This window comes from Lactuca serriola, chromosome 6, assembly GCF_051521515.1.
Source record: "Lactuca serriola cultivar US96UC23 chromosome 6, Lser_US96UC23_V15, whole genome shotgun sequence".
NCBI lineage: Eukaryota > Viridiplantae > Streptophyta > Magnoliopsida > Asterales > Asteraceae > Lactuca > Lactuca serriola.
The window spans coordinates 177,957,628-177,972,809 of NC_136413.1; the positions used below are offsets into that span (position 1 = coordinate 177,957,628).

Consider the following 15,182-nt stretch of genomic DNA (forward strand, 5'->3'; position numbering starts at 1 on the left):
AAATGGTATTTGGACCGTAAACCCTAGTGGTATATATATGGCACTTAGCCATTTAAATCAATTTTTCGCCATTTCAAAGTTAGAACTCAAATCCTCTCAAGTAGCATCCGACTTTTCCTCCTAGATCTTCAACTTGTAAGTGTTTCTAGCCTTATTAAGTTGATATACTACTTAATCTAGTGATCTAACACATTTTCATCCGTGAAATCATTCCAAAAGGTTAGATCTTCAAGTTTCACCAAGAACACACACTAGTGTTCTTGGACTTTTAACACCTTTTCAAGCCTCTATCTTGTAAGTACTTCTATCCTAGAGTATTTTAAGGCTTGATAGACTTCTTTACATCAAGAAAACACCATTGAAACCCAAGATCAAAGGTGTTTACGGTCCAATAACACCTTGGACCATAAACCCTAAAAAGTGTGCCAAAGTGGCCCTAGTCCCTTCTCAAGCTTTGGAAACTAGTTTAGACCCCTTCCTTGATGTGTTTAGGACTTGAAAACGTCAAAAGACCTTAGATCATATGTGTTTACGACCGTAAACACATGGATTAGTGGTCCATGGGCCGTAAACTACATATAGGTGTTTTGATGCCACAAACACTTCCATAGACTTATGCTTCAAGTAGAATTGCTTCTAAGGACTTATAAGGCTTCAAAACTCAAACTGGTCAAAGAAGCATGAGTTTACGGCCGTCAACTCATGGGTTTACGACTATAAACTCAATGATTTATGGTCATAAAACCGTAAACTCATGTAGAGGGTCCTCTTGAACCTTAAACTCAATAGCCAAGTCCTACAACCCTTAGATACAATCCTTAGGACCTATAGAATTGAGATCAAGTGTTTTACATGTCTTAGGATGTCTAATCTTGGTTAATTAGTTGTTTAAAGACTAATTGGATACATATATGTGTTAATATATGTTAATTAGGATCCTTGTGTGTGCTCAAGTCTTCACTTGACACTTAGCATCCTATACAGTCAGTTCAGCCAAACCACTCACTACATGTGAGTTCATACCCCCTTAATCAATATTTTAAATGTTTTTAAATGCTTTTATGGGGGGATACAAGTTGAATCATGCTAGTTATTATATCAATCACATGTGATTAATAACTAACATATAAATGGATTTACTACACTTTTAGTTGTTTTACCAAACAGATTACTTCAAATGGCTTTCCGAAACATTTTTACACGTTTAAAACTCTTTGTTAAACTGAGTTACATATTGAATGTTTCTTTTCAAACCCTGTTACAATTGTGTTTCAAAACAAAGGTTTTCCTTATACTTTAAATTGTTCTTATCAAACAAACTGCTTTCAAATCGTTTTTGCAAACTGACATCAAGTCATCCTTTCTTAGTTACTAAATGTTTCAATGGTTTTACAAAACTTCTTTTATGCTTTTATATTTTCAATTGCATGCCTATATATGTATAGTTATATCAGTAATGTTTAAAGGACTTAGGAAGGCTAGTTCGCTTTATCTCCTTTTCCTCGTTGGGATGTGGCTTTAGGGCATCGGTTATCCGTCCGAAAGTCGTCTAAATATTACTTATATATTATGTATACATATATAGACATAAAAGTTCTATCAGTCAATTCAATACCCTTGGGTAGCAAGGGTATACGTTCATGTTCATACGTACAGGTCATATTACTAGTAAACTACAATAGGCGTAGTTTAGGAAGTTACTAATACTATTACTATAGCAATGAATCATACAATGAGTCAGTTCATTCATGAGTCAATACTTGCTAGATAGAGAGGGAACACACATTACAGCTAGTACACACAGTACATTTCAATACTTGCTAGATAGAGAGAGAACACACAATACAACTAGTACATGCAGAACATTACAATACATACAGGCTAGACAGAGGGAGAACATACAATACATCTAGCACATTCATTACATATACATTCATGTAGTTATGTGAGCCACTAAACGGGGCATGGCACTACCTGCCATGGCCGTTTTTGTATCCAGAATCTCCTTAATTGGGGAGCGTATGAGTTTGCGTATAGATCTATACTGGATTGACTATCCTACACCTTGCTGCTCGCTACAGTGGGACTTGCAAGTCTATGGGTGCCAAATGTCATTTTTATCTGACATTGTACATTGTCGTGTTCTATAGTCGTTAGCAGGATACAGGCCGATCACATGGTACTTTAAATTATGATTAGTTTAAGGTAGTTAGTATAATAGTAGTTACTTATTGCAATACTACAATACTATATTATTTTCCCCGTTACATTCACTTCGTGAACATTCACACGATGCATAGTAATGTAAAAGCTATATTTTTGGTTAATGATAGTCGGACTTGTGAAAATACACACTCTTATAAGAGACACACATAGATACTAGATGCCTTGGTAGAAGGCTACTTTTAGTAGGAAACATAGGGTTTCTAGGAGGTTCAAAACTTTTACATACTTACACTTCACATACTTACAAATACTTTCTTAAAAATTCAGACACTAAAATACTTATGATCTCACCAACTTTAAAGCTGATACTCTTTTTCAAAATAACTTGTATCCTTAGGTCAACAGTAGACAGGTACCGATGCAAGGTTTAGAGAAGATGGAACTCGTTCAAGAGTCATCTTTCATTTTGATTTATACTTTAGTGTCTATTAGACATATTAGAACACTTGTATTAAAATTATATTATTAATGCAAAGGATGATGTTGTTGTTTGTTTACTACTATTCATTGTTGTGATAGTGTACATGACGTCCTCCGCCCCAGAACGTTTCCGTCGTCCTTGGTTTTGGGGTGTGACATAATTAGGGTTATGTGACAAGGAAACCCTAATTTGACTGCTTAAGCCCTAAGCAGTCCATGGACCCCTTCTTTTGAAGCCTTGGACGAATTCTTATGGGCTTCCCCATATAATTCGTCCACTCCACCTTCTATGGAGTCCATTAGCCCATCTACGTAATTATCTTATAATTACACAATCAGTCCCTTAAGTTTAATTAATCTCTTTTAGCCACAAAATTAATTCTTAATTAATTCATGACTAATATTAATTAACCAATATGATTTCTCCTTTAATATATTATTCTCATAATATATTAATAAATCATAATTAAACCTTTCTCTCCTTAATTCATCCTACAAGTTGTTATGGTGAAGGCAACCCAAAAGGACCATGCTCATAATCGGGTCAAGTACATACCAAAATATTTATGGACTTAGACACTAATCCAACAGGAAGCTGAGTCTGTACCGAAATCATTTTCGCCTCAATAAAAGTTGGAAGCGAAATAGAGCGAACGCTCGGTCCATTTCGGGTTCGGTTCTTTTGGGAACCGAAATGAACCGAACGCTCGGTCCATTTTGGGTTCAGTCTTACTGGGCTTGGTTCGCTTTTCATCTTCAAATGATGGTTTCGGTTGTATAGTATGTACATACTCTTTTCTCGTAATTTATTATGTTTTTCCTTTTATTTTCATAAAATCCAAAAATATTTTTCTTTCTGTTTTTAATTCTTTTTCAGAAAATCTAATAAAATCCAAAAATATTTTTCTTTCTGTTTTTTAATTCTTTTTCAAAAAATCCAATAAAATCCGAAAATATCTTATTTCTGTTTTTATTTCTTTTCAGAAAACTCAAATCATAATTCAAAAACATTTTCTTTCATTTTATTTCAATTTGCTTCTGTCTTAATCTAATTAGTGTATAAGGTCTATTCACAATGATGGAGCTGGGGCAGGTATAATTATTTTTCTATGTACTAGCTATGTGTCCCTAGAAGCATGCTGCTATATGTTGACCGAAGCCTCCAAAGATTTTGAGTGAAGCCTTAATGACTTGATATATACAAATCATGTCTTCCCAATCAGGCAATCAAATTCACTCTAATCAAGAGCTACCTTACTCTTCTCTAAATTGAGTTAAGAGTTTTTCTGCTTGGTCCAACTTTATAGCAGAGGTACATTCGTTCTTTAACCGCCTCAATCTTATTCTCCATCAATTATTTGTTTCATAATTGTAACCCTTGAGACTCCCAGCACAACCACAGAGGTTTATGGTTACAAAACTTCTGTGTTAATGATCTTAGTTTCGTGACACTCCGTGCTAAGTGAAACCCAAAATTCAATACCTATAATGCATTGACGGTGACCAATTTAATGTTCTAGTTTTCACTTTGAATTAACGAAACCACTTTTGTGGAAGTACCTTGAAATCTCCTTTTATTTTGAGAGATCCTTATGAAAATGTCTATTACCATGACTTTTCTTCCCAAAGGATCCAGTTTTTATTTTTCTTTGTGATTTCTAATTAACATTATCAACAAGTCATTGAATATGTTCCAAACCTACTTGTTTAACAGGCCACATTGGTCTCACAAGTACTTCGTTCTATTTCGGTCTTATGTCAAGCACCAAAACATGAATTGAAGCGAAAGCCACCCTTAATAGCCTTATAAATACAAGTTACCTTTCAATGCTTCTTAACAAGTATTTGATCATAATTCAACGGGAATCCACACAAGCACTTTGAAGTCTTTCTTGACTTTGAAGGAAGAGATTCGTGCCCGGGATCCACTGCTTTGTGTCTTAAATGACATCACAAAATCCTACAAATAGTTTGATTTATTTCTTTATCTTTGACACTATCTTGCACGAAAATCTTGGATTTTCCAAAAGTATAGTTCGGTTACTCACAAGTTATTCACAAATATATAGCTTCGGTTCATTATGCTGCAATGCAATTATTTACAAACAAAGGGATGCATCGGTATAAAGCCTTGGTGAATTATAGCGATAATGATTCTATTAAAGATTCAAGAAGATGATTCAGCAGGAATCTTAATCGATTGGTAATTTGAAAAGAGGATAAGTATGGAAAGGCGCGTGAATTTGAACCGTTACCTAATCATGCGTCATCAGCTGCTTTATCGGGGTTGCCAGTTGTCCAATCACGCCTTTTTAGGTGTCGTTTCCCAAATTGGTGGAATCATTACCCCTAATTTTTCTCTCTCCAAAAAATCATATATAAGGGTTTTGAGTACCGTCATCTTACTCTTTACCACACTTCTACTCTCTCAAGCAAAAAGACGATTTTAGGCGATTTGGTGCTCAGTATTCATCTTCCTCTTCATCAGGCTTCAACAATGGCAGAGTCTTCTTCCGTTCAAGAAACCTCTGCACGTTCCACTCTTCTCACAATCAAGCTGAACCAAAACTTGCCGATCGATCTCACACCATTCCTCTATGATACTTACATATATCACGTAGTGGAATGCCTTAAGTATTCGCCACTAATCAAAGCTTTATCAACGGTGGAATTCATACCAATGGCGTGCCTCTCACAACTCTATTCCACTGCTACTTACGACAAAGGTGCAGACAAGATTTACTTTGATATTCTCAACCAGAAGGCCTCAATCTCCAAGAACCGATTTTGCTCGCTGCTAGGGCTCACTTATGTAGAATCCATGGTGAATCCTGATTCCATCTCCACATGTGAGCTTTTCTCGATGTTTTACAACATGGGGTACACTGAAACCCTAACTATTGTGATCAAGTTCAAGAAATCATGCCTTCCTCCTCAATGGAATGGATTGTTTACCCTACTTTTCAAACGACTTTTAGAACGAAGTGCAAGATCAGATGGTGCTAGAAAGTCTTTCATGAATTTACTTTATAGGTTGTACCATGGTATCAACCTTGATTATGGTTTGGTTTTATGGCTTCAACTAGTGCAAAGTTTGTCATCTGCTTCTCGCCACACAGAAATTTCTTGTGCCCGTTTTTGGACCATTATCACTCAATCGATAATGGAGCATTTTCATGTTCCCATCATGGCAGATTCACTACTCTCCTCCATTGCTACATTTCATACCGCAAATATCATTTTCACTCATCCCTCGAAGTTTCACTTCGTTGGCTCAATTCCAGATTCAATGTATGTTTGTGTGTCTCATGCAAGCAAGCTTATTCAGGAGTACAAGAAGCTCCCTTCCTCTGGTCCAAGGGAATTTACTCCAAACATGCTAAAGTCTATTGAAGAAGCAGACAAACCTGCTAAGAGGGGCAAGAAGCAAGAAGAGAAAAAGGGAGAAAAAGGAGGTAGAGTATCAAAGGTTCACTCTCCAAAGAAGAGAAAGTTTGAGAAGGCAGCACCTTCCTAGCCCAAGCAGAAGAAGCTCAAGAAACCTGCTCAAAAGCTTATTCTTGCATCATCAAGCGAATCCGACTCAGAGTACGTGCCTACTGGTCATCAACCCATCATTCCAAGCGAACCTGAGAGCGAAAGCTCAGATGATGAAGGTTCGGTTCGTGGTGGCACACCACCTCGTTCACCTACACCAGAGGTATCTGTTCGCTCCCAAGCACCTTCTCCTCCACCTGTTTCCATTCCTATTTCCTTTCCTCAAATTTCTCCTATCATCTCATCTCAACCTTCCTCCACTATTGCCATTCCTACACCTATATTTTCTGAAGCTACAACCACAACCACCACTGGCGTTTAGACCAACGTATCTGATACGGGGGTTCGTACCTCAGCACCCGAAACCCCTATTACTACCAAACCTCCATCACCTACCCAATCGACAGGGACCAATACCATTCTTGGTGGTGAAGATGTCGATTTAGACACCTTATATTATAGTCCCTACAGGGTGCAAAGCGACGATGATGAAGATATCCCTGTCACTAAATGCCATCTCAAGGAGCTGAATGAGAAGCTAGATAAGCTTATGGCCTCCTCCTCTACTCAGGATTCCTCTTCTGAGTCTGCCATAAAAGGCTTGATGGCCACCTGGGTTAAAGAACACGAAGCGTCAATCACCAAATCCATTTTAGCAATTGATGCTTCAATGAAAGTTTTCACGGAAGCGACCGAAAAGTCGATAAACTAATTTCTAACGAAAGTTTTCACGGCCATAAAAGACCGATTTTGTTTATGCTTTATAAAAATCAGAGTACCTCTTTTAATAAAAATGTTGCGGAATTTGTTCCCAGTAAAACATGATAAATACGTTATCAAACCATTTTCGAAGAAAAGTGTTTTTATTCATTTTAAATCATTTGGTATGTCATCGTCAATACAAAAACATAAGCATAAACAGAACTTGCATTCATTATCACTAGTGGTTTGTATCTCCTTAATCTCTCTGTGTAATGTGACTTCATATCAAAACCTGAGATACAAATAAACTGAGTTGGTCAGGTTGGGAAACCTGGTGAGTACATAGGGTTTTCAACCCACAATAATATATTTATTATGTTTAATTATCAAACAGTTAACCCAATTACCCATCCCCATTATCTTCTTTAATCTTAAGGATCTACTTTAAGAATCAGCTATTTCTCGTTCATTCATTCCTATGGATTATCCTAAAGAATAGGTATGAAGTCCATCGTTGTCAATGACACAGCTGTCAAGCACATCTGATAGTTCTATCACTTAGGCGCAGCTGCCATAATTGTGATATTCTATGTGAGGCGCAGCTGCCAGTATTGTCCTTCGAGCACAGCTGCTAGGTTTATATCGTTTATTGACAGTATCGTTTTTGAGAGTCCACTCGCAATAGATGTCAATGGGTTTTTAGAGTGAACTGGTGAACACATCATTCAGAACACCTACAGGTTGCGAGTCTGCTAGTGTTCCACTGGACCGTCTAGAATAGTCCGTGGTTGTCATCCATACTCTGCTAGATGACGATGCCAGCATTTGGGAACAAGGCTTCTCACATCATCCACCTCTCACCCTTAACTCATGGTCTATATCACCTATCAACTCATCATCTAAATCATATTTCATCTACCCATGTTTTACCCAACATATTTTGTAGATATAAATACATATACAGTTAAAATCATATAAAACTTATATAAAACCATTCATCCGGCATAGATAGCAAGTATACAGATAATATGCACACATAACACGTAGTTTATATAAAATAATTCATATCTATGTGTAAGATGAAAGTGACCATGCACTCACTTGAAAAGGTGGTGATTCCGAACTCAGACAGCGCTTCCACTACTAGAATAACAGTCTTTTACGACGCTCATTGCGCGTCGTAAAACGCTAAGACGACGCGCAAATGTGCGTCAAGGAGGGCCCTGTCAAAATGAGAGACAACGCGCATTTACGACGCACATTTATGACACGCAATGCGTATCATTAAAGCCGCTGTCAAGAAAGGCCATGTCATAAATGAAGATGACACACATTTTTGCGTATCATAATTTTTATTTTTAAAAAAAAAATATTGTTTCTAGATTTACTAATTTTCAAATTAAATTTGCATTTCATTTCTCATAATAGAAACTAAAATACCATATACAAAAAATACAATCCATTGCACAAAAGTTAATGTCATACAAAATACAAAATAAAATACAATAAATAAGAAAGATAATTCATTGCACTAACATGTCAAATGCAAATAATCATCCCTAACTATATAACCTAATACTACATTGCTATGAAGGGACATCGTCATAACTCATTGAAGATCTTGGAACAATGTTCTCGTCATCAACTCTTACACCAACCTTGCTTTAGTAGATGGTCTTGGAACAATGTTCTCGTCATCAACTTGTAACCATCAATGTGCAAGAGGAAACTAGTAAAAACATAATTTTTTTAGCAAACCCAGGGACCAAAATCATTTCCACAACATAATAGACACCAAAATTGTGTAAGGACCAAAAATGTAAACTTTGAACAAACTCAGGGACCAAAATTGTAATTTACTCGATAGACATTTTCTTGGAACGGGGACCAAAACCGTTACAAAAAACTTGAGCGAAATTGAAAAAACCAGTTATACTTAAGGACCAAAATGTAATTTACTCTTTATTATATTTGAAGTGTTTACATAAATGTATATGTTTATTTAGTATAAAAGGTAAAGATATTAAGTATTAACTAACTAAAAAAAGAAATAACTTACACAAGGTGAAATGCAATGGCATTTACAGGGTAAACAATGTCTCTTCCAACTTCTGATTTCCTATGACACTTGAATGCATATCTGAATAAATCTTAAAACCATCAATTTCCAACACTAGAAACTAAAAGAAGCTGAAAGACAATTGTTTGTAAAAATTGAAATATATTTTTGTTTATGAAATGTGTAACAAAAAATACACACTTTTTGGCTTAACCAGTCCCAGTAAGCTCAAAAAACTCCATTGCAACATGACCTTCCACAGAGCTAAGTGCATACCCTGCAAAACATCATCTTTCATCAATTAGGGTTTAGGGGTTTTTAAGATTTAGGGTTTAAAATTCGGTCAAAATACTAGTGCCATTAGGATAACATTGAACACAGCTAGTTTGATATCTCAATGAAGACTCTCTTCTTTGTTCAGGTTGAGACATATTCCTCAAATCATACACATTAACATGTCTTCCAGCAGTTGCCACCACTACACGGTTTCCAACAAGTGATATAGAATAAACTCTCTCTGGTTGTCCATATGTCCCCACAAGAGCATGCTCCTGTGCAACTCCACCACGTGGGTCGCAACACTTCAAAGTTTTGTCCCAACTCCCTATAATCACTGTGACACCCAATTTTTTTTTGCAAAAATTTTAAACTTTTAAAACCCATCTTAAATTAAATTAAAACAACTGAAATAGTCATAACATAATCCATCAACTTAATAATCATATAAAATAAGTGCGGAAGTAATAATAATAATAATAAGGTCCCAACAAAATGACTAGTAGCGATGTCCCGATGCTCCATGTCAAGCCTTAGCCTCTTTAATCTTAACACCTAAAAAGTTATAAGGGAAAAACGTAAGCACGAAGCTTAGTGAATTCAAACACAGATATTTACTAGCCCTAATCCATTTTCCAATTATAATGATAAAGGCAAAGAACGAATCAATGTCTATATTACGAGAAGGACTTGTAGGTTTGAACCGCACCGGGAAGATCCCGTATCTTTGGCCCTAATCACCGCACCTCACGAAGAGTATTACGTTGGTGATCTTACCTACCACTGCACCAGTAAATCCGTGTCCTTTGGTGGTGTCCCCATATCCATAATTAGTTACACACATTGCACATGTACGAATTAAAACAATACTTATATAGCATGCTTTTATAATAACTTCAAATAATCACACACGAGCTAACTACCAAACACAATCATCAATACAACGGTGTGAGATAACTCACCTTGAATAAGTATTAAGGATGGCTAACAATCAAATAATGCTACCAAGCTTGAGCAAACTTCAAAACCTCACCTAAGAAGGACTAAAGGTTAGAAAGGAGAAGTAATGAAGCTATGAGTTGAGAAAAGAGTAATCACAGCAAGGTCTCTGAAACAGACCTGCTGTTCAAAACGGATTTACTCCAAAATCTAAAACAGAAACATAGCTTTAACTAAATTTTATAGGAAACTATGATTGCTCTGGATTCCACAACTATAAAGAACTCATTCTAACTCCAAAAGATGAATTAAATATGAACTTTACAAAATGGTGTATCACTTCTGTCTCCAACAATACAGTCAAGTGATGTTGGCCAATTCTACCCAACTTCTGAGTAGAATTCGTCCAAAAGAAAATTAAGAGAAGTAAAGGACATACAATCGAAAGTCTCAGAGTTGGAATTGAATGAAAATCATCTCTCAAACTCCAGATATAAAATTCACATTGTGGACAATCACAGCACTAGCAAAAGCTGGTGACTGCCCACTGACCTGGAGTGTGGGTCCATTATAGCCAATTTATAATTGGAAATAACACCCCATATTCTCCGGATCTTAAATTCATAATATAAGGAACATATAGAAACTTGGAATCACTCTGGATCCTTTTCCAAGCCTAAGAAATGATGAAAACAAAATGACATATCAGAACAGACCCGGATCAGACCTAACAGCAAAGATGCCATTATTTCACATAGATAAAGCCCTTATCAGTGAGGTTGGCCTTATTAAGAACGTTATCCAACTTAATTTCTGAACTTTTGGAACTGGTTTGGGGTCCGTTTGAATTCTAGAGCTCCAGATATGATTTTTACAAAATGACTACAGATCTGATGGAAAACAGAATCGTAGCCACCCGTGATTCCTTTTTGGCTTATCCATCCTTCTCCTTTTGAAACACATTTTAAGATGTGTTCATCATCCCAATTCAGTCCCCATGATAATGGTGGTACTAAAAAGGGTTAGGGATCATTAGGATTTCATTTAGCCACAAGGATGTAATAATAATCAACATGAAAATAAACATAAGCACATAAAATCATCATTCTCCCTTTTAGGGTTTCCATGATCTTTTGCCACATGTAATCCCCTAGATCCATCATCCACCATATATGGGGTGAAGATAGGATCTTGAGATGATGTATAACATACAATTACAAATAAAATAAGAAGGAGAAGAGGTGAAGATGAAATCATAAAACTAGAACAAGGTTATGAATCAAGTTGTAAGAAAGGATAAGGAGGTTCATACCAATACGAATCAAGGCTGGAAATGAACAAGAATTAAGCTCCAAACAGCCCCTTGGCTGCTCTTGATCCCAAAGAGAGAGAGAGAGAGAGAGAGAGAGAGAGAGAGAGGGACGATTTTTGATAGAGAGGGAGGGTTTAGAGTGTTTTCCTTGTGTGTGTTCCAAATGATTCAATTTACACATTAAGTACTATTAACTAGATGGACTTTGCAAATAGGCCCATAGCCCATGGACTTCAATAAAAGGAGTTTACAAGATGATCAGAAGAGTCCAATAACTTAAGAAATCAGACATTGGTTAAATAAATTAACCCAAGGTTACAAGGATAATTAAATTAAAATAACCAAACGTACCGAGAAAACCCGGGGCGTTACAACTCTCCCCCACTAAGAACGGACTTCGTCCTCGAAGTCAACACCTAGAAACAAATCCGGATAATGAGCCCGCATCTCGCATTCCGGTTCCCAAGTCCATTCCGAACCCTTCCTATGTTGCCACTGCACCTTAACCAGGTTTATAGTCTTGTTGCGGAGAGCTTTCGTCTTTCGTTCTAAAATAGCGATTGGTTTCTCAACATAATTGAGACGCTCATCAATTTGTATGTCCTCCAGTGGTATCACAGCGGTCTCATCAACAATGCATTTTCGTAACTGAGACACGTGGAACGTATTATGAATTAGACTAAGCTCGTCAGGAAGCTCTAAACGGTAAGCCACCTTCCCCACACGAGCTATGACCTTGTAGGGTCCAATGAATCGGGGTCCGAGCTTTCCCCGCTTCCGAAATCGAATCACACCTTTCTAGGGGGAGACTTTAAGCAACACATAATCTCCCACCTGGAACTCAAGATTGGAGCGTCTTTTGTCGGCATAACTTTTCTGACGACTGCTCGCTGTGACCAAATGATCCCGAATCACTTGGATTTTCTCCGTAGTCTGTAGCACGATATCGGTACTCCCAAGTACCCTCTGCCCAACCTCGCCCCAACAAACGGGCGTCCTGCACTTCCTCCCGTACAAGGCTTCATACGGAGGCATTTTAATGCTCGAGTGATAGTTGTTGTTATAAGAAAACTCAGCTAGATGTAGATGGTCATCCCAACTACCCCCAAAATCAATCGCACACGCCCTAAGCATGTCCTCCAAGGTCTGAATCGTCCGCTCACTCTGCCCGTCTGTCTACGGATGGAAGGCGGTACTAAAATGTAATTGTGTACCCAATTCCTCTTGAAACTTCCTCCAGAACCGAGAGGTAAATCGGGTGTCTCGATCGGAGACGATAGAAACGGGCACCCCATGTAATGAGACAATCTCTCGAACAAAGATCTCGGCTAATTTCTCCGCCGATGGGCTCTCCTTTATAGCCAGAAAGTGAGCACTCTTAGTCAAACGATCAACAATCACCCATATCGTATCTGATCCTCGGGCAGTTCTAGGAAGTTTTGTAATGAAGTCCATGGTTAGATGCTCCCATTTCCATTCAGGAATCTCCAATGGTTGCAACTTCCCATGCGGTTTCTGGTGTTCCGCCTTGACCTTCCGACAGGTCATACATTCTTCCACAAATCGAGCCACATCATTCTTCATTCCATGCCACCAGTAAGCCTCATGAAGGTCCCGATACATTTCGTAGCACCAGGATGGATAGAAAATTTTGACTTATGAGACTCATCCATTAGGGTTTTCCGATTTCCCCCGGTATATGGAACCCAAACCCTACCGTAGCGAGTCAACAAACCCCGCCCGTCTCGTTCCATCTTAGGCAACTCTTTCCCAATCTTCTCACGCCTGATGTTTTCCTCCAGTATTGCCGTATTTTGGGCGTCCCAGATTAGATCTAACAAAGACGACACCATCGTGATCCGGAGACACTTAGCTCGAATCGGTTCGGCAGATTGTTTACGACTTAGAGCATCAGCTACCACATTAGCTTTACCGGGGTGGTAGTGAATTTCACAATCATAATCTTTTACCACATCCAACCATCGGATCTGCCTCATATTCAAATCCCGCTGCTCGAACAAATATTTTAGACTCTTATGGTCAGTGTATATGATAAACTTCACTCCATAGAGATAGTGTCTCCAAATCTTAAGAGCGAAAACAACAGCCCCAAGCTCCAAATCATGAGTGGGGTAGTTTCGTTTGTGGGGTTTCAGCTGTCGGGAGGCATAGGCTATCACCCTCTCTCGTTGCATTAACACGGCACCAAGACCTTGAAGCGATGCATCACAGTAAACCACCATATCCTCAACCCCATCAGGTAAGGCCAAAATCGGAGCTTCACACAATCGTTTCCTTAACTCATCAAATGTCAGTTGCTGCTCTGGGCCCCAAACGAAATTCATTGATTTCTTGGTCAATCGGGTGAGTGGTAAGGCGATTTTAGAGAAATTTTCAATGAACCTCCGGTAATAACCGGCTAAACCCAAGAAACTGCGAATTTCAGAAGGTGTTTTCAGAATCTTCCATTGTTTAACCGCATCAGCCTTGGCTTGATCGACCTTGATACCTTGTTTGTTTACCACATGCCCCAAGAACTGAACTTCTTCCAACCAAAATTCACATTTTGAAAATTTAGCATAAAGCCTTTCTCTTGCCAGAGTTTCCAGAATCTCCTGAAGGTGTTGCTGATGCTCCTCTTTGCTCTTAGAATAGACTAAGATATCATCTATGAACACTATGACCGAACGGTCAAGCATCAGGCTACACACCCGGTTCATGAGATCCATGAACGTTGCGGGTGCATTGGTGAGCCCAAAAGGCATCACCACGAATTCAAAGTGCCCATGTCGAGTACGGAATGCTGTTTTCTCAATGTCTTCTTCACGAACACGCATCTGATGGTAACCGGAACGTAAATCAATCTTGGAAAACCAAGATGCTCCCTGAAGCTGATCGAAAAGATCGTCAATACGTGGCAACGGGTACCTATTCTTTATCGTGCGCTTGTTTAGCTCCCTATAATCAATACACATTCGCTGGGATCCATCTTTCTTCTTCACAAAGAGAATAGGAGCACCCCAAGGAGAGCAGCTTGGCTGTATAAACCCTTTATCACTTAGTTCTTGAAGTTGATCTTGGAGCTCTTTCATTTCAGGTGGTGCCAAGCGGTAAGGAGATTTCGCTACCGGAGTCGCACCTGGCACCAAATCAATGCGAAACTCCACTTGACGAACAGGTGGCAAGCAAGGGAGTTCCTCCGGAAAGACATCGCTGAAGTCGGAAACGATAGGAACGTCGTCTAGTGCTATAGCAGAAGAGCAAGAAGCCATAGCCAGGCGGGGAATGTCCCCCTGAATAATAAGTTCTCCACCTCTAGGGTTTCGAACACGAACTTGCTTCTTACGACAGTGGATTTCCGCATCAAACGCATCAAGCCAATCCATGCCTACGATAACGCAGAGCTCTCGCATCGCAATAGGGATAAGATCAATAGGGAATTCAACTCCATAAAACTCGAGAGTGCAACCCCGATAGACATCGGTGACATAAATAGTGCGGTTGTCGGCAACTTCGACAACCATTGGGCGAGCCAATTTTCCGATACTACACCCCAGACGATTAATAAACGTGCAAGATACAAAAGAATGGGTAGCACCGCTATCAAACATAACAACAGCAGGCTCGGAATCTAGCAAATAAGTGCCTGATTTACCACATACAATCATGTAAACAATTCTAACTGCCATTTATTAAATAATGGCAGGAGAG

The 15,182-nt window shown here is 38.5% G+C and overlaps 1 protein-coding gene across 1 annotated transcript; it reads right to left on the reverse strand.

The window, feature by feature from the left end:
* Positions 1–8,940: 8,940 nt before the first annotated feature.
* Positions 8,941–13,324, reverse strand: LOC145060440 (mitotic checkpoint protein BUB3.1-like). The gene is made up of 4 exons (XM_079008104.1): positions 13,207–13,324; positions 9,315–9,557; positions 9,159–9,221; positions 8,941–9,035 (listed from the first exon to the last, which is right to left on the reverse strand). The coding sequence occupies exons 1-4, from the start codon at positions 13,322–13,324 to the stop codon at positions 8,941–8,943; spliced, it is 519 nt and encodes a 172-aa protein (XP_078864230.1).
* Between the last annotated feature and the right edge of the window lie 1,858 nt (positions 13,325–15,182).

Excerpts from the sequence above, each read along its gene's own strand:
- LOC145060440 (XM_079008104.1), bottom strand. The coding sequence starts at position 13,324 with ATGGTGTCGTCTTTGTTAGATCTAATCTGGGACGCCCAAAATACGGCA. Across the intron at positions 9,558-13,206 it reads GATGGAACGAGACGGGCGGG|TGATTATAGGGAGTTGGGAC; the intron begins GTTTGTTGACTC and ends TGGGTGTCACAG. Across the intron at positions 9,036-9,158 it reads TTTTGAGCTTACTGGGACTG|ATTTATTCAGATATGCATTC; the intron begins GTTAAGCCAAAA and ends GATGGTTTTAAG.